The 20,031-nt window shown below is 42.8% G+C and overlaps 1 protein-coding gene across 1 annotated transcript in view; it reads right to left on the minus strand.

Moving 5' to 3' along the window:
* itih5 (inter-alpha-trypsin inhibitor heavy chain 5) overlaps positions 1–18,868 on the minus strand; it is a 19,898-nt gene extending 1,030 nt beyond the window's left edge. The window contains exons 1-13 of the mRNA XM_008305276.1: positions 18,567–18,868; positions 18,436–18,480; positions 17,598–17,761; positions 15,538–15,639; positions 13,755–14,026; positions 13,128–13,297; positions 12,740–12,856; positions 8,359–8,530; positions 7,710–8,019; positions 3,345–4,027; positions 2,423–2,476; positions 657–773; positions 201–578 (exon numbers count right to left, since the gene is read on the minus strand). Coding sequence (XP_008303498.1) covers positions 201–578; positions 657–773; positions 2,423–2,476; positions 3,345–4,027; positions 7,710–8,019; positions 8,359–8,530; positions 12,740–12,856; positions 13,128–13,297; positions 13,755–14,026; positions 15,538–15,639; positions 17,598–17,761; positions 18,436–18,480; positions 18,567–18,698 — 2,716 coding nt within the window. The 5' untranslated portion in view covers positions 18,699–18,868. The remainder of the gene's footprint in view (positions 1–200; positions 579–656; positions 774–2,422; positions 2,477–3,344; positions 4,028–7,709; positions 8,020–8,358; positions 8,531–12,739; positions 12,857–13,127; positions 13,298–13,754; positions 14,027–15,537; positions 15,640–17,597; positions 17,762–18,435; positions 18,481–18,566) is intronic.
* Positions 18,869–20,031: the final 1,163 nt, after the last annotated feature.

Consider the following 20,031-nt stretch of genomic DNA (forward strand, 5'->3'; position numbering starts at 1 on the left):
GAAAACATTCGGGAGCTGTAATCCATCTTTAGCAGCAACATCTGTCAACCTAAATGTTCACACCTGCTGATGACACGACAAATATTCCAGTAATTCAGTCGTGCACCAGAGTGATCACTGCAGCCTCCAGTGGTTGATGACTGTGCTTTTGGTTTTATGATTTTTCATATACATGCATCGGAAGCTTCTCAGGCACCTACCCAGCAGACCGTGGCAGTTGTGCGACAGCCCCTTGCTGTTACCGATGTAGAAGCCCAGGTGGTCCCTCTGGTAGGGCGCCGGGTTCTTGTACTGGTGCAGCAGGATCACGAAGCCGATGTTCCCTCCCACCGTCACGGTCACGTTGGACTTCCCCACGATGGCCACCGACAGCTCGCCGCTGTCCACGGCCACGGTGGAGTGGCAGGGCAGCACCATGCGGTCGCGTCCGTCCAGGATGACCTTCTTGGGCGTGACCTCGATGTAGGCGCGCCGGGGTCGATCCACCACGATGGTGATGGAGCTGAAGTAGGTGCGCTGCTGCTTGTGGCTGCCGGGTGGAGCCGGAGCGCCGATCAGCTTACCGTTAACCGTCACGCCTGAGGAGACACATCAGCAGCATGAATGATGTAGAGCTCGATGTGAAATCCAGTTTAATGGTTCGACGCGAGGCCTACCGGAGTACTTGTGGTCGGACACGAGGCGAAGGACGTGTCCAGGCTCCCCGTTGATGTTAAAGCACACGGTTAGTTTACTGAGGGGGAACTCCACCACAAAGTGAGGGTCACCATCCGCTAAGCAGTAAAAGGACATGAAAGAGAGAAACATGATGATAAGCAGTTGGTATATCACAAGTAGGTATCAAAAAAAACATCCATTTAGCTGGAGAGCAACTTCATTTGACGTATTTCTGTAGAGACTTGGACAAAATACAGGTGGCTAATTTGACGGGGCAGAATAAAAAAAAGATTGAAGTAATTACATGTTTTATACCACGAGGTTTTGGCACTCTGCTGCTGCTGCTGGCATCGTTATATCTCAGTCTTGTGTGTTTACATTTTACTGTCTATCAGAGCTGTTATTACACTCCAGTATGCTGTCATGTCTTCTGCAAATGTGGGCCCATAATAGAGTTTACAGTCTTTTAAAAGTCCCACTTGGGTTTTAAAATGTATGCAGCAAAAAATAACAATAACAAATTAAATAAATGTAATTCTAATAAAAGAGATTTATTGTGTTTTCCGTGTGAGTTAGACGTCTGATGGCACAGCGCTGAACAACCAGCACTGCTGCCAGTACACAAAGAAAAACTGTCAAGTAATGCTCATAAAAAAAAGTCAAATGACATAATAAGGAATGCCTAAAAGAGGAAAGCAACCAGATAGATTACTGAAAAAAACATAAGGAAGCTGAAATAAGGCAAGAGTAGAACAGTAACGAGTAATGCTGGCAGAGGTAATATACGTGATAATGAGACGATTAAATGGAATATTGCACATTAGATCTTTCTTTTAAATAGTGACACAGTTTCATTATGTTCTGTTGTGTGCTAGCGGTAGCACAGCTTTAGTATTTACAGAATCCTGGCTGCAGCTCGTCTATCCAGCACTATTTAGCTTTAATATGGACACAAAACCTCACTTTCACAACTGCTAGTTAGAGAATGAGGCGGGAGGAGGGCTTTGGCTTAATGACTGACAATGAAACTAATTAATTTACTATAATAGATCATGAAATTAGGCTCTAAATCCGTAAAAATAAAACGTGTTTTACTGTGTCCTTGAGCTACGATCTTTGACACAAAACCTCTATAAAGCAGCAAATAACAAAAGCCTGTTGCTGCTCGGGCGGCTGTGTTTACTGCAGCAGGTTTATACTGCAGAGAGCCAGTGTGTTAACCAGCCCAGCTTCTGTTTTATGAGAGAGTCTCTTTAGGCTCATGAGAACCAGCTGAGATGAACAGAGCAGCAATGAGATGATAGAGCAGCGCTAATGACAGGGTCATTAGTCCTCACTAACTGCTTCTGATGGTTCCCACTCTTTACTGTACCTCATGAACAAACATCCAGCTCCCTGGGCTCCGGCCCATTAACCCGCAGTACCTGCACTCGCAAACACGCACTCGCACGTTCAAAGTGCCACGTAGCGCCTGTGTTGGTATTTCAATTAGACCCTTCTTTCCTGCTCTCAGGTCGTGTTCAGAGGAATCCCTAAACCTCTCGCTGCCTGTGTGATCACTGTCTGACGAAGGTCCAAATTACAGGCCGCCCACACAGAGAGTGCAGAGAGAGTCTACTGTACATTCCCCCTCCGCCGTCTTTCAAGTCTTACCTTGGAACCGCGTAACCACAGCGTTTACGCTCAGAGCATATAGAGTTCAAATGCTATCAGATGACACAGGCAGGAGAAAACTGTTTACAGGAGAGAGACGAGGTGAAATCACCTGATGTTTTGGAGACGGTGATGGATTTCTTGGCTGGTCTCCTCTCAGCTTTACCTGCAAGGAAAAAAAATAATTACCTCCGATGATGAACCAGAATTGGAACTCATAACTGTTGTTATAAGGAAATTAGTGTTAGTAATTTAGTACCAAGTGTCTGAGGAGAGAAGAGGCAGTTTGCATCTTAAAGAACTACTTCATCGAAATTAGTTTAATCCCTTAGAGGCTAGACATGTGGATCTGAAAAGTTCATAAATGCAGCTTTGCCGAGGACGAAAGCTTTAGTTGTCTTGGATCCACAACGGTTGCGATGGTTTCCAAAGGTGACCCCATTAAAACAGTTCAATAGGGGCTCAATGAGGTGGCGCTAATATTTACAGGAGAAGCTCCGTAATCTGTCCTTTTAGCTTTCTGTTTCCACTGGGGTGTAAGATCAGACAGTTTCGACCGTGATTTTAACTCAAGTATTCGAGCACACGTAGGAAATGAAACAATGGAGGTTTTTTTTTTATGGTAACCTAGATGGTAAGTTTTACATTGAAGATGAGGATGTTAGAGAAAAAGGAGAAAAAAATGGCGCCTAAAGGGACGGGTCTGCAGCCGAAACCTGCTCAAAGATTCAGGTCGCCTGAAAACTGCCCAGAAGTTCCTACAGTGAAAACCAGATAATGAAAAACATGCTAAAATTACAAAAAATAATATAGAGGCCTCTTAAACTGCTCTTGTTTATGAAACCTCGCTACTTGTTAAAACACTAAATGAATAGTATACGCCAGCGTTTCCTCGCTCTAATCTCCTTTTCTGCTCCATGTACATTTAAGTACCTGGAAACTCCTCCACGAAGCTGGAGGGAAGAGAGTCGATGCAAAGAAGTCAGAACAATGGAAAGCCCCTCTACAATACAAACTAGGACACACAGCCTCACCAATGGTGTTCCTCAGAGATGAAGTCTGGCTGCTGCGCATCCCGTCGGGTTTCTGTGGCTTTCTGTCATCTGGGTCGCCTGGCAGCTCATTGGCCGGTGAGGCAGCCTCCTCAGCTGCTGGCAGGACGGTGGGCGCCGGGGCCATGGTGCCGTCAGCCAGGACCTCCGGCTTCTCCACCACCATGTTGGTGAGGGGGGTGAGGAAGTGGTAGGTCAGAGACAGGTTGGTGGCCTGCTGGATGTGGCCCTCCCTCTCCCTGCTGGTTTGGCTGCGAAGCCTCGACCGCAGACCCTCCTTGACGCTTAAGAAACCCCAAACACGTTCCACAAAGTCCTCAGCTATCGAACCCATAGCGGCCCCTAAACTCTGCGTGACCCCCGACCCCACAGCTCTGGATCCGGCCGCCATCGCCGCCGTAGCTGCCTTCACATGCTTCTCGGTCTCGAGCTGTCGATGTTGCAGCGGCACGTCGGTCTCCAGGATGATGCTCTTGTCGTTGTTGCTGGCGGTAACCTGGACGTGGAGGGATTCTGCGCTTTGGTTCGTGAGCTTGCCGGCGATGACGATCTCAGAGCCGTTGAAGTAGTTGGTGAAGAGATGCTGGGTGACGTACTGGACTGAGTCCTCTGTGTAGTTGACCCTTATGTCCGACAGCAGAGGGGTTCCTATCTCATCGTAGAACCTAGAAAGGAACGCAAAGACATGTTGGTTTGCAGCTGAACCGTTGCAAAAAAGAGATATGACAGTCAAAAGATGACTTCAAAGCAATGTTTTTCTGGTGAGTAGTCCATAGATTCCACAAGCACTGAGTTGCCGTAGTTGTAAAATCCAGTCTTGAAACACTTTATGGTATATTGTGGTGTATCGTATTAAGTATTGAAACCAAACTACTTGGGTTGTGTTTGTTTGCCAAGCAGTGTCCTACAGTTTAAATGCTAATTTAAGTTGTTTTTGTGGATGCAAATTTCATACATTTTGTTTTTAAGTCTGATAGTCCGACACGTTGTCAATCAGTAATTCAATAATCGTTAAACTGAATGAAGTACAATTGCTGTTTTCCGTATTTAACTGTGTATACTTGGTGTTAATTGAAAAATCTGCTCGTCCTAATTGGCCACTTTACCTCTGGAATGCTGTCACTGTAAGTGTGGCCTTGAGCCCCGACGAAAGTCTCTGTCATGGTGGCCCATTGCTAGACCAACCCCCACAATGCCACACAAACACCAGAAACCACCTCATCCATACACAACAATCACAAAACTGCTCATTTAACAATCTGGATTTGAACAGTAGCATTCCTATGGTTCTTTGTGATTGCCAACACAGAACTGCCAAGCGCTGCCCCTTCGGGTCACTACAGTGTTTAACGCGGCGATGGAGTTGCAATATTCCATCTCATTAAATAGCACGGGGCTCCACCTGGTAACAGCGGCACTGTATATCGAAAAACACTGGATTCCTGTGGATGTTTCTAAAAGGCTGGCTGTGACTTTGCGCTTTTCACAGGATGTTGCAGCTGGTTTCAGATTGGGGCTGCAGCGCTGTGCTCCTGTGACTGGGTTGTTCCACAGTGGGCGGACATGACGGGATTTCTGCAGAATTCAGAACTGTGTTTGGGTGCCGTCGATGGGAAGGCATGTAGCTGCAAATCAAGCAGCGACTACTTCAATTACAACTCTTTTAGTGATGAATTATAAAGGTGTGGGTAACGGAAAATCCCCTCGTACAACCTCATCTCAAAGCAAGAATTTATTTTGGGCACCATTTGTTTTTCATGTGCAGTCGGTGTATACGTCCATGCGATCACAAATTTTGGGTTACACGTAGACGTCTGCAGAGGGGTGAGCGTGCAACATTTTTGGGCAACCTGCAAAGAAATCCAAGTATGCTACAAACGCAGTAGTATGCATGTTTAGAAGTCGTCTGTATGCTGGAATATGTAGGTACGATCTCGAAGACGAGAAATGTCAACAACTAGGCCTTCATGGTGTCCATAGAAAGAAGTATAATTAAGGCTTAAGTTGCCACAAACCTCGTCAAACCTTACTTATTTTGTATGCATACCGAGATCATTCTTCTCTGCTAATCACCAATCAAACACATGCTCAGCACCTAGTCGTAGTTTTTGAGGCAGAACAACAAGGATGCTGTCGTAGGTTCCATCAAAAGTCTTGTTTATCCAAAGAAACCACCTTTCCGGCCATAGACCTGCTTGTCTAACCCCTTAAGCTACCGCCACCCCACTTCAGGGTTTAAGCACACATTGGCGAGCGAGCGCGCACAAAGCCGAACCCGTGCGCGTGGCGTCCTGTCCTTGTTGTCACACCGCGGCAAACCTCCTCACCTTCCTAACCGGCGTGTTTGTTCAAGCGGGACGGGGGCTATTATCTGCGGAGTCTATCTGTTAACCCCGCGCACATACTCAGACGCAGGTTTCACAACACACACACACATTCCTGCTCGACTGAACAAACACCTCGTGTGTCCGAGTGCGGAAGGGAGAAGGTGGGCGAAGGGCTGTGTTTAAAGGATAAGGGAGAAAAGAAAAAACAGGTCTGAGGGAGAAAGAGAGTGGCTGTTGTAGTCTGTGGCCGTCACATGTTGGAGTTGATTAAAGAGGTCTGTTGTCAGCACCGTCACATTTTCGGTCTTGGTTCCCGCACGGCTTGATGAGAGATGGAAGGACGTGTCGGAGGGGAGGAGGGAGGAATTAAGGACGGCTAATTGCCTAATAAGAAGCAGATTATACACATGTGAAGGGGGGAGGTATAGGGCAGGAGGTACCCACTGAAACTGATTAAAAATGACACATTTATTCTTTACTTAATCTTCGTTTTGACCTTCCTGCTGTGTGATTAGTCGAATAATAAGAAATGATTCCTGGGAAGTCCGTTGCAGAAGCAGGACAGCGTGTACCAAAGGTGGAGACAACAGATTAAAGGAGATTGTTGCATGAAGGTTTTGGAAGCCACACAGATGCAACATTCCCATATGTGAATTTGATGGTCAGATCTTAGAGGACGTGGTTACCTCACTGTGGGGATTTCTCAACAGTAAAGCTTATAGATCGCCTGCAGTCAGGGAAGAGTATCCAGGGCCTGATTTCACTGAGACAGGTTTTGACTACAGTAACTCAAACTAATAGCTAAACTTCAGATGGACGTCTCAATTCCTCCACTGGGCAGAGTTGCCTTAGTTTGCTCTACCTTAGGTGGAAGAGTTAAATTCTGCATAAACTAAGCTTCTTCACACTAAAATGCCCAACGACTCTAAAAGTGGTCAGTCTAACTATACAGTCCAGTTTAAGATGTGTTTCTGGAACACCACCAGTTTAAGGTCAGTTAAAATAAAAAATGGTAAAGTGTAAAATCTACTGTGTCCATGGTCAGAATCTTGTCGGGCTTTCTCGCTTTAAGACAGTTTTAGATTAGTCTCAGATAAGTGTCACACTCATTTCTGACCACTTTCAGACTGTTTTACCAGCTTCACGTCCACATTTTGACTCTATTTTTAAGTTAGAGTTAAATAAAGCGTCAGACCAGTTTCATAAAAAAGTTTAGGCCACTTCCAAAAGTACTTGTCCAACCTTTCTTGGACCAGATCTTGGACAGTTTTTGGCTGTTTAATACCAGTTTTACACGAGTTTCTCTCCAAGTTTAGACCACGCTGAAAAACACATGCTCAAAACCATCTCAGATTGGTTTCACACTAGGTTAGGTTGCTTCCAAACCACATTTTCAAACCAAACTTAGTTCAATTTCACAGCTATCTTCCAAAAGACTCTTTCAAACTAGTTTCAGACCTGTTCTTATATACTTTCATTACAGTGTCAGACCAGATTTCAGACCAGTTTGTTCCACACTTATTTTGGACCCCACATCTAAACCACATTTTCAGACCAGTTTCAGATCACTTTTATACCAATTGCAATATGCTTCCAGTCTAGTACCAATCCAGATTCCAGACCAGTTTCACACCTATTTTAGACCACATCCAAAAGACATTATCGGACCAGTCTGGGTCAGTTTAAAAAAATAAATTAAAAAAAATGCTGGATCACATCCAAAATACATTTCAAACCATTTTCGACCATCTTTACATTAAGTATACGTTCAATGTAGTGTCAAGTCACATTTCAGACCAGTTTGACATTATTATGTCATTTCCAAACCAATCTTAGCTCAGTTTCATAAAACAATTTAGACCACATTTAGATCAAATTTTCAAACTAGTTTCAGACAGTTTTAGACAAATTTTTAGCCAATTATGGTATCCTTTCTCACAAGTGTCAGTTTCGTACCAACACCACTTCAACACCACAAGCTGGCCTGTGATACTGAATATATCAACAACTTCATTCATACCCTTTCAGCATTGCACTGGCGTCGGCCTCCTCGTTGATGCGTCTCATCATCCCACAGTTGTCCAGAGCCATGCGCTCCAGCAGCCGGTAGTCCACGTCGTTGCCAATCCCGATGGTGAAGACGCAGAACTTCTCCTGCACGGCGGAGCGAGTGTTGCCCAGGATGGCCGTGGACTGGATCTCCCCGACGGTGGGCCGCCCGTCAGTCAGGAAGATGATGAGCGAGACGCTGTTGGGGCTGGCGTCCGGGCCCTGGAGGTAATCACGGAGCAGAGAGGAGCCGGTCTGGATGGCACCGTCGATGTTTGTGCCTGCAGTGGACGGACGTCAGTGGAGATTGTAAGTCATAGGAAAATGTCAAGGATGTGGAAATACAGTCTAACATTTTTATCGCCCTGACGCAACATGAAGAAGGCTTGTTAAAAAGACTTTTCCGTCTTAAAGCAGGAGTGTTATGAGTTCTTCAAGGTGATTTTTTTCTGTCCAGATCTTCAAATTATTAACGTTTAAACCAGAAAATCTTTATTTAGCATTTCAGAAAGTCTTTAGGGAGCCATGACTATAATATTAACCCACATGCACGTTGCACAAGAGTCAATATAAGATCTCAATTGTGAAAAAGACAAACCCTGAACACAAGAATGTCTCACCTCCAGTTGGCATCAGCATGTAAATGAACTTCTTGGCGTCTCTGATATTCAGGGGCGTCACTGGCACGAGGCCTTTGGGCTGCCAGACTTTGATCCTGTTTGAGAAGCTGATGAAGTTGAAGCGATCGCCTGGCCGCAGATCTCTCAGAATGGTGAACAGAGCGTCTTTAGTCTGAGGGAGAAATCACAGATGAAGGCGATTCATTGATTGTAAAACATTATATGCAGCACATCCAAATTTTTTAAAAAAGAGTGAGCCTGTGTTGTTTTGTGTAGAGGCTTGATTTATGTGCTCCAATGTCAAAGATGGCAGCATCTCAAGGCGTTTTGAAGAAGAATTGAGCACAGTGCTGGGACTGTTCAAAAGAAAATGGTAAAAAAAAATCAAGTGCAAGAGCTTTAATCCGTGCTGTTGCCTTTGTGCAGAGTTCTGTAATATCTTGGCTCTTCATTTCAGTTTTGTAGAATATGGACAAAAAAACTGCTGTTTTCTTTCACATCATGCATTAGATGAAACTCCAAGTACTGAACGGAAAAACAGCTTTTAAAAAAAAGAGCTGCAAAACATGTTTAATATAAATCAATAATAACAAAATAATAAGAAATGACAGTTAACACTCTGGATAAAACTCAGGCTAAACAAGTGAGTTTTAACTTTTGTTTTTAAGATATTCATACTCTGTCCCTCTCAGGTGAATCTTAATTTTGTGATAAATTCAATTTACATTTCTTTATGGTGTTTCTAATCTTTTTTTAATTAAACTCACGCTGATACTAAGATAAATATTCCAACCCCAGAAGCCATCACTGGCATTTATTTTCTCGTTTGAATTTGAATATTTTAGATGTCCCTCAAAGTGGCGATGCCATTAATTATATTTAACTTTAAGTCTGAATACAGTTTGAACAGGTGAGTTATATAAAAATTCACCCCCAATACAGCTGCCATAAAAGGGGAAATTAGCTATAGAGACCAACATTGTTTTTCCTACCAGGCTGTAATCAAGTTAGCTTCTGCTGCTAAGTTGAGCATTTTAACACGGAGGTCTACGGGGATTGACTTGCTTTTGGAGCCAACCTCAAGTGGTGATTTGAGGAACTGCACTGTCTTTTAATAATTTGCATAGACTTCATTTTTTTGCTGGTCCATCTCCACATGGGTTTATGACGCTGTCTGCTAATTTGTCTACTTTCAGTTATGTTACGTAAGGGTAAATTGAGTTTGGTTATGATGTTTGTACCATTATTTTGCTGTTGCACTGAAGAGCTTCAACAGTTGGAAATAGGGAAGTCCTGATCAAGTTTTGAGTCCTTTTAATATTTAATATCTAACAATAACCGATACCTTTTCCCTGGATAATACACACTTCATTGTAGATCAGCTGTAGTACCTGGTTGCGCCACCAGGTGGAGTCTCTTACTGTTTATTACTGTAGCAGCTAGATGAGGATGGCAGCTCCTCGTTGGCAAGCAGAAAGCACCATCGGGGTTAAACTAATAAAGTGGCACCGTGACAAAGTTTCCTATGAGGCTTCATGACCTCCGACCAGCGCTCATAAAATCAGTCAGATCAATCAGGACATCATTCCTATAATACCAGTGACATGTGAAGGCCTCTTTCACAACCAGTATCATGCGTGTGTAGCTCTGCCAACAACATCGAGGCACAACCCATCAGCTGTTGACTGATGTTGCTGCACATATTCAGTGAATTATTCAAATTTACAACCCGTTTGTGGCAGCAGACATAAACAAAGGACTGGGCTTAGGCTCAGCGACTAGAATCAGGACATCGCTAGTTGGAAGCAAGAGTACCGTTAATCACCACCCACCCGAGACCTCCCCTTGAATGTAGCGCTGGAAGGACGAGTCAGCGATGTTGAACACTGGTGTGAACAGTTTTATTAAAGTAACAGAAAGCTGGTTCAACTGTATGGAAGGGAAAATAGTTTGTTTAGGTCTCATGTGCAAATGAAAAACTGCCTTCTTCTTTTTTTTTACTTGACTTATGTAATCAGCATATTCAATGGTTTTTGATTGGGTTTAATGGGCAACTTGTAGGTTTTTTACAAAATAAGCAGGTTATTTAATCCTTCCATTAATACTAACAGAAATTCATTCTCTAGTTCGTTATTATCTGAGAGAAAAGAGCTCTTTCTTCTCTGGAAATGTCTGATTTTCTTTGTGTCGGCTCAGAAACTTGTTATGAACTTTTCTGTGCGTGTAGCCTTTAAATAATTGCTGATGATTTGGGAACCCACATTTTAATTCTACCAATTTTCACGCACAGTTTTGGTCGAGTTTTGACATTTAAATACAAAGACCCAGAGTGTAAGTTGAGACTCCCGGACGACTTCTTACTCTTCCGTCCTGAAGTTTCGTAATCTGTGCCGATCGGCCTCCCTGAGCGTGGGTGAGATATATAATTTGCTGCTGGAGGGGTTTATAGAAGTCCATATGGGCTGTATACAGCAGAGGTCAGAACCACAGACTGACCTACGCTGAAACCCTCTATTGTGAAGCCACATCAAAACACACTTGTTGTTCTGTTCCTGCTGCCCACTGGGGGCTGCTGATGGGTGGGGGGCGAGATCAAGGGGTCGAGGATGCTGTTGTCTAAAAAGTTCCATTACCCCATGGACCCTGACCTTCCTCCCTCACAGCACAGCCTTGTGCTGTGTGCTTCCACTTTTTCTTTCTCTCCGCAAATCTGTTTTTCAGTTTCTCCGCTCTTTTCTGTTTCTATACTCTCGTGGCAGCTGCAGAGATCAGCTCCCAGGCCTGGCGGAGGGGATTATCGCGCTATTGCAGATGCAGGAAAGAGGTCTGATATTGATATTCCAGTGTGGGTGTGAGGAGGTGGAGTGTCACGTTTCCTATCCAGGGCAGCTATTGAAATTAAAAAAGGTGCAATGGGGGGGAAATTGGTTTGCATAGGAAGCAAGACTTTTAGAAAATACATCAGATTTCCTCGGACTCTCCTGGGAAAGAGAGTTGAGAGGGAGTTCATATCTGGTGCTTCTGCTCCAAGGTGGAACTTTTACGCATGAGGTAGAACTTTAATGTGAGAAGACAGCAGATGATCAGACTAAATGCTGAAGCTGCAGCAGCTCCTCAGATTCAACTCTGGAGTCAGGAACAGTATGAGCGAGCAAAGAAACTGCTCGCTGGTAACGGAGCAGTTAAAGAACTACACCTGTGGTTTTTTTTCTACTCAGCACAGTAACTGACAGTTTAATGATTTAATGGTTTAATAATTTGATCACGTTTACTGACAGTATTTTACTCTGATAATGCCGATCGTACTTTTATAGACGCATTTGATTTAATTCATCACAATGACGTTGATCAAAATATTCAAATTAGATAATAGAAGTTTGCTCTCTGCTGAAGGTCATGAGATCAGTCTAAAGCCCAGTAAGTAGATATTTTGACATCTGAAAGATTTAAAGTAAGATGCTGCCGAATTCGCTTTATGTTTGCTTGTTTTTTCTTTATTGTTGGTTTTCTGGACATTAGGGGTCGACTGATTATTGGCCTGGTCGATTATAGGATCCGATATTCAGCATTTTTCCAATTGTTTGCACTTGTGTTTTTGTAAATCAGTTTCTAATAATATAAATGATATAAAAAATGTGCATCTTTGGCTCTGATGCAGCCACTTCTCTCTTTCTGCAGTCGCTCTGTGGTGTCTAACAGAATCCCAACCAACAGCCTTTAATCAGTGCATGTATGCTGAAAAAAAAATCCCTTTTGTTAAATTTCTCCTTGATTACTACAGCATGGTTTCAGTTCATGACTGGAAAGTGGGTCTGTTTTTTTGGGAATTCTACAAAAAATAAAATAAAAAAATACAGCTATCCTGATAAATATTGTACTCCACTGTCTTCTATCTGGAAACTTTGCACTATATGGAGAAAAAAAATTGATAGAAGCTGTTTTGTGACCAGTTAAAAATGGACAAAGGAACACAGTTCATGAGTAAAACAAATGATTTTCAGAAAGTTTCCAAAAGCCCAAAACAACACCCTCAATTGTCTTGTTTCATCCACAACTCTAAGATATTCAGTTTACAGTCACAGTGAAGCAAAGAAACCAGAAAATATTCAAATTTACAGAGCTGGAATCAGAGACTTTTGACTCCTTTTTCTTAAAAAATTAATCAAACCAGTGACTTGATTGTCACAACAGTTGGTGATTTAATATAACAGGTGACAACTAATTGGTGAATCGATTCTTCGTTGCATCTCTATGTGATAATAAATTCAACCCAAAACATAAAGGATGTAGTAAGAAAACTGCACAGAACCCTGAAACCAGCGACATATAACCGTTTGATCGAGCTGTTTTCTGGATTTCCTCCGAGTGTTGGGAGTTGTACCTGTCTGATCTTCGTCCCCAACATGGAGGCGCTGGTGTCGATCACAAACACCACGTTCTTGGGCACCACGGGGAGGTCTTTGGGGGCGAAGTAGTGGACAAAGTGACCATTTAAAACCTGAGAAAGACAGAAAAAACGTTTACAGACACGCAGCAGCCTGTGAGATTGGTTGCAGTTGTAGCTCTGCAGACGTTTGGCAGCAGAGTGACGCCGGTGGCAGGAGTCCAGAGAAATGAATGACTAACAGGTGGGTGGAGGAGTGTGAGCGTGGAGCTGGACGGGAAACTTATGTGCGTGCATCCAAACTGTTTTCACAGAGTTTCTCTGCTGCATCCAAAACTTCCCTCACGTCTGTGTTTACTCTCTCGTATTCTGGCGGCAGGCTCACCTGGATGTCTCCGATGCCCATGTCCCTCTGGACGTCGTAGCGGATCACGAAGTCGCCCAGGTTGCCGTTGGTGGTGATCTTGGCCTGCTGGACGATGTTGGGGCTGAAGGTGATCTTGCAGACGTTCTTTTCGTTTTTGATCACGGTGGTGATGGGCGGCTCCGGCTTGGCTGGAGAGCAAAGGCGGGAAGTGTGTTTCGGTTTAACCGGATCAAGAAACAAAGCCTTGAAATAAATAAAGCAGCTGTGACATAAAGATGGATTTAAACTGATGCTTATCGCTGCACATTTTACCAACAGTTTAAACTTGAGGATACTTTGCATGACTTTTCCTTTCATTCAGTATTTATGACGAGTATTTTATGATGTTGTACAGTTCATTCTGCAGCATGACAGACTCAGAAACTATTTCAAGCAGTAAGAAAACAAGGAGTCCTGCCATAGTTTGATGCACTGAGGCCTGATTTTAGCATTAATTGATACAATCTGGGGTTATATGAAGAGACAACCTAAATCCACAGTGACGTGAGGGTTTATTTCTGTTTACTGCACTTTCTATTAAGTTAACTCACAAATACAAACCATTCACTGTATTTTTCTGATGGAATTCTAACTTCATCCACCAACCTGGTGTCTTGGCTCCAGCTCCAGCGCTGCCGGCGGCGTTGCTCTTGCCGTTCCGGAGCGGCAGCACCTCCAGGTCGGTGACGGTCGAGTGGTCGACGATGGTGACGTCCAGGCTGAGGCGGCTGACCAGCTGCATCGGCCGCAGGCTGGTCACGTGCTCGTAGCGTCCCAGGCGGCGCTGCAGCAGCTCCTCGTACGTCAGCAGGAACACGGCCCGGTTCCGACCAGGTATGTCGACCGCCATCTTGAACACCTCCACCTCCGGCTCTGGACTGGAGAGGAAGACGGATGATGTTTGGCAGCAGGTGTTTTACGAATGTTGTTTGATTTACAAGCTATAGTGCGTGACATTTAAATTGCTGCTTGCTGATTTCCAAACTTTATCATGAATTTGCAGGTTTTTAAACAGGCTGACACTGATTTAGTTTCATTTTATAAACTAAAAACAATGCAAACCTTGAGTTACATTATTAAAAAAGTATGGCTATAAAACCACAGTGTGCTTTGGGGAACAGTTGGGTGTAGTTGAAATAGTCATTTAACTTAGCATCTGGAGTCCACACAAGCAAAATGTCTCTTTCTAAATACAATAATACACACAGGCTGGTGATAAATTAAAGGAAAAAACAACATCGAGTGTCTTATCAAGGCCTCTTTGTGCCGACAGAAACTTCAGCGCTCCTTCTCATCGAGTCTCCAAACTTCTGGAACTTTACTGGAAGGATGGAGCACCAGTTTTCCAAAGAATACTCCCTCATCAGCTGACCCTTCCCTTTAAAAAGACAAAAGGACCCAAACCAGGCCAGCAAAGTGCAACCCAAAGCCTCCTTAAGGGGCTAATGGTTCCAGATTTCCCTTTAATTTGCCAAACTTCTGTCTATTTTGAAAGTGTTGGAGGTTAAATATGAATTTGGTGAAAGGTCTTCCCTCAAAACTGAGCTTGTTGCACATTTTACAAGGTTGCAGCATCTCTGATTTCCAGAGTTTTAGTTTCTAGAGAAACTGGGCGGTGAATGTTTGTGCAGTTCATGTGTCGGTCGGTGTCCTGGAGTTAGATTGTTGTTGGTCACGTTAAAGTTTGTATTCTGAAACTGTAAAATTCAACATGTAGTAGCTATAAAATCACACATATAGACTTTTTTGATATTGCTAGTTTGATATTGTATTTTAAAGTAGTTATAGTGGCTGCATTTTCCTTTTTCCTAAACACTTACAACTGATTTTATCTAGAATTTTACTTTAACTACTGTATCCTGCAGCTTCTCCGTGTATGTAAAGGTGCAGCTTTCTTAATCTAAAGCTTCCAGATTGCCTGAAATATGACGATTGATTGATTGAAACTGAACAAGCAAACTGTAAATTAAACATAAATATAGTTAAATAGAGAAAAATGCTGGAGACATTGTGAAAGGTGGAGGACTGAGGAGGAGGTGGAGCACCGAAGTGACCAGTCCAACTGGTGATATCATCAATATTACTGCTTCTGTCTAATCTCCCGTCTATTACTTCCTTCCTCCTCCTCTGCTCGGTTACCAGCGGAGTCTATGAATCACTACATCGCCTTTAATTAAATGTCACGTTTTGCATGACAGCTGGAAACGACATGATGTCACTTCTTCCACAGATTTATGCGAGTTTCAGTGGGTTGGTCTGCGGTCGCCCCAAAGAGGTTTTAAATGGGAAACTATCTGTGTTTGCATAATAGGACATTAGAGGAGGGAGTGCTGCTGCGGTTTGAGATGGTAAACCGTAGAGAAAGGCCACACACATAATGCAGTCTTACCTTGCGTCACCTGGTTGTTTGTTCCTGGGTTTGCCGTTCTCCTGTTTGACCCTCTTCTGCTTGGGCCTGACCTCGCTCTGGTAGACCCGCCCTCCGATGATCCTGGTTCAGGGGGTCAGAGGTCGAGGATTAGAGCGCCGCTCGCATTCACCGCCCGCCTATTGTGTCGCAGGTCAACTCGTTTTTTTTTCTCGCACAAAAGGCCAGAATTCGTCGACAGAGTCTCGTCGTTGCCTGTTTACGGGTACCGGCGCTGCGCGTGAATGAACTCGTCTGTCTGCGGTTGCATTAACAGCAGTGTAAAAGTTGTGTCCTCGCTAATGTCGCCATGACAACTGAAGCATCATAAATCCTGCCGGCCACTAAATCCTGCTGTTTCAGTCATAAAATACCGTCAAAAACGTCCACATCTGAATAGAACGAACAAATTTTGACAACAAAGAGGGACACGGATGATATTTACGTTTGTTTTTTTAGTCGTGGCATCTCAGAGAATGGTTTCATTCATCACTCAGTCTCTGCCATAAAGTTTCATGAGCAGCTGAGTGGCTGCAGGTTGCAAAACAAATGCAGTTTTTTACTAGAACTTGCTGATATTCTTTGCCATTGCTTACATGGACTGGAATTTAAAAGAGCATCTTAATAGAAACCCATTTACATCGCGACTGGTTTACAACCTGTGGGTCGAGCCTCTTCTAGTGACCCGCAAATTAAATCTAAACGGTCAAAATATGATTCAATAAGGAAAAAATAAACAAATATTTTGACTTCTCTCTATTTTTTTGGGTCCCTTTGCTCACAAACTACTGACTTCCTCCACCATTCCTGCTACTTAAAATCTGTCAAATCAAAGAATCCAATGAGGAGAGGCAAAATCAAAGTTTGTGGACCTGCTTAAATGTAAAATATCATAAATGGAATTTAAGCAAATCAACTCATCTTGGCTGGTTTACTTCAAATAAAGATGTGAGTTTGGCTAATTTCTGTTTATTTAAACTTGAAATGTTTAAATGTTTGTTTTCCGATCCCTTTAGAACTTAAAAACATGAGTTTTGAGCAATTTTTACCTTAGATTATAAACTGAATAAATAAATAAATGAAATGAGAGTTCACTCAACTCAATAGATTGAGTTTATAAAAACAAAACTGGCACACAAGCAGATTTCCCAGGATGCATCCTTAGAGAGTTTAAAAACTCCCTCGAGACTTTTGTTTTTTTTGTGGTTTGAGAAAAGAGACTCGGTGGAAAATCGCCATGTGTTTTTAATGCATGTTAAATTAAGTTCTGGTTGCTTCTTTTCAAAATAAAAACTATTTTAATCATGATGAAGGTTAGAACTGAATTCAGTCCCTGAAGGTGCAGATTTCTAATTTATGTCACTGTGACTGGGAGCAGCCTGACAGACTGGCTTTGTCTGGTCAAGAATGGCTTCAACAAAGCTGTAAATCCTCGATGTTAAATGAAAAAAAAAAACGTTTTAAAGTCACAAAATGTCAAAGGAAAGCAAAATTGTAATCACTGGCAGTGTCTTGTTGATTGAACCGAATATCTTGAGTTTAATGAACTTATTTTCTCAAGTTTAGTTAATTTAAACCAACAGCTTTTACACTAAGATAAAGTAAATAATCAACAAAATCCAGTGAACTCACAGTCTTGTTTGATATTTTTCCAGTGTTGCAGAGCTGCGATTAGTCACAAGTTGGTTTTTGCTTCATTTCAGCAACAAGAATCTCAAAAACGTTGAGATCCAGTTACTGTCCAGTGAACATATCTTGTGCACTTTTTTGGTCGGTTTTGTGGTTTTACATTAGTTGACATTTTTACTTGCACTTCAGTGGGTTCAGTTTGTTTTTACAGCCTTTAATAAACCTCTTCATTGCACCCTGCGTTATGTGGAAGGGACGTTTAAACTAAACCTAAGAGAAGTCATTTCTAAGCAAAGGTTTTCCAGCTACTGTATTAACTTCCACCTTTTGTAGTACCTGGCCTTTAATTGTCTCATTATAACCAACCATCTGTGAGTTGTTGTTGCTCGTTAAATGACCCGTGTGGCTCTTACATGGTGAAGTTGGACACATAAGCGTCAGCGGGGATCTGAAACTGGAAGACGCCTTCGGTGGCGGCGTTGTGCCGGTTGAGCATGGCGCAGTACACCGCGGTGAAGGCATAGCGGGAGATGATGGTGGTTTTGATGGAGAGCTCCTGGATGTGAGGTTTGGTCTCCTGCAAAAGAAAACGTTAAAAAAGAACAACGCTGCAGAGCCACAAACGCCTAAATGTAACGTGGATCCGCGTCCTCGGCGCTAAATTTGGAGTGATTTTACGCATCGCTTTTGTGCGCAGTGACAAATTCCTTAGTTTTGTTTTATCAGCACAGATATTTCATCACAATGAAAGCTGGACTTCCCCACAGTCACAATAACAAAAGAGTCAGAGGAATCCGTTCCCAGGAGCCTGGATCCAGAACATTACAGATACTCTGGCACACTGCGCGCTTGGCGCAGCTCCTGCGCGTCACGCCCAAAAGCGCACAAGTTCAGAGTGACAGAACCCACTTCTAAATAACTTAAATTAGGTCATGAATTCTGCACCAATATTCAGAATTCTTATTCGGGTGTTTTCTTAATGCTAGTGAGAGCAGTTCACCAAAACATTTAACCATGAACTACTAAACTCTGAGAGGAAACCTGATCTACCCAGTGTGCCATAATCAGATCAAGACATGACGCCAAATAAGACCTCACTTCTAATCTTTGACTTCAAATCAACACCTGCTTTTCATTAAAATTGAACTTTAAATGCGCAAGATTGTGCTCTCAAATCTCAAAAATTCAGGGTGTAAAATTGCGTAAAGACGCAAAAGCTTTGGAGTAAATTGGAATATTCGTTTCTCTTACCTTGGATAAAACGGTTTTCAGCTGCCGGGGGATCCTGCGCGGCGCCTGCAGACACAAACAGGGTCATAAAACGAAACCTAAACACCAGAATGCGCAACACCTTCGTCTAAAAGAAAAAAAAAACCTCTTACAATCTCTAAATTAAAATCTGTCAAGTCCAAGTCGACATCATCCTCAGACTGGGATTCCTCCAGCTCGCCCAGCACGTTGAGGCTGAAGCAGAGCAGCAGAGTCCACAGCAGCATCTCGCACTTCGTCTCCATTAAATCTCATTAAAAAGATGTTTGGGACATTATTTCCGGCGCGCAGCTTCTCCAAGTCCGAGTCTGAATCTGCGTCCAGATCAGACTGAGGGGATCCAGAGTGGGACGCGGTGCGCAGCAGAACAACCCGCCCACCGACCCGCCGGAGGAGAGAGATGCAGCGTCCGTCCTGCTGCTGCTGCTGCTGCTGCCTTCAGGGACAGTCGGAGCTTTTATGAGTAAAGCATCGTTCAGAAACTTTTCCTTGTGGCAAAAAGCCCCCAAACAGGACTTGTTTCCACATATTTTTTTTTGCCATTTTGGCTCCACATGAGAAACATGGGAGCACTTTAAAACTAAATATTCCACTTAGAACATTTGCTGTTTCCACTATATGTGGTTGATTAAAACTCCATAAATCCAATATGAACTAAAAATGGAACAAACAGATGGAAATAGAGTGAAATAATGATTGTTGTGTTGGATTATTGTTCTGTGGGCTCAACTCACCAAATGCTGACCAGCTTCAATTTGACAGATGTTTATTGTAAAGCGCCATAACTTGAGAAATAACGTAGCTCAAGTCCTGAAATCTTGCAGACTCATTAATTTGTTCATGTGGTCTTCACTGGTGCAACCCTGCTCTGATAGAATAACACAAACCAGTTCTATGATGGTCAAAACATCTCAATGATTCTTTGCACTAACATTAACATTCTACCAACCATAGAACCTTTATTTTTCATTTTAAGTGGCTGATTTTTTCCTCTGTGAGCTTTAAAAATGTAGAGTATGGCGCCACTTAGAGGTATACTTTATAACAAAATATTAAAATGACGTTTTGTTTTTATTTTTTGCATTTATGGTCAATATTTGAACATGCTTTGAGCAGGTATGACTGGATGAAACCACTCCAATAGAATCCCAACTGGACTAGTCATTCAAACAATGTTGTAGGTTAAAAAAAAAGAAGAAAAAAACGCTTTAATACAAAACTTCATCATGTCAGACAGTTTGAAGACAACAACTCCCGTGATTCTTGAGTTATTGTTTGTACTGGGAGACCCCCAGTGGCAGAAATCACATACTGATCCTTTAAAGCTTTCAGATTAGTTGCAGAGGGACCTCAGTGATTCTGATGGTGGATAAAGGCAGCAGAAGAACTTCCCTCTACGATAAATCAAAGTTCGACCAGTAAAGAAGAGTCCTTTCTAGTTTTTGCATCAGTTTTAGGATTATTCTGCGAAGAAAAACGAAGTCCAACAGCCAGTTTGTGCGAAACTGGTGGCACAGAGTTTATAGAGCCTGTTTAAAGGTTCATTTTATTCTAAATTAAAACACATGATTGTCTTGA

This window comes from Stegastes partitus, unplaced genomic scaffold (assembly GCF_000690725.1).
Source record: "Stegastes partitus isolate 25-593 unplaced genomic scaffold, Stegastes_partitus-1.0.2 Scaffold2458, whole genome shotgun sequence".
NCBI classification, from domain to species: Eukaryota; Metazoa; Chordata; class Actinopteri; family Pomacentridae; genus Stegastes; species Stegastes partitus.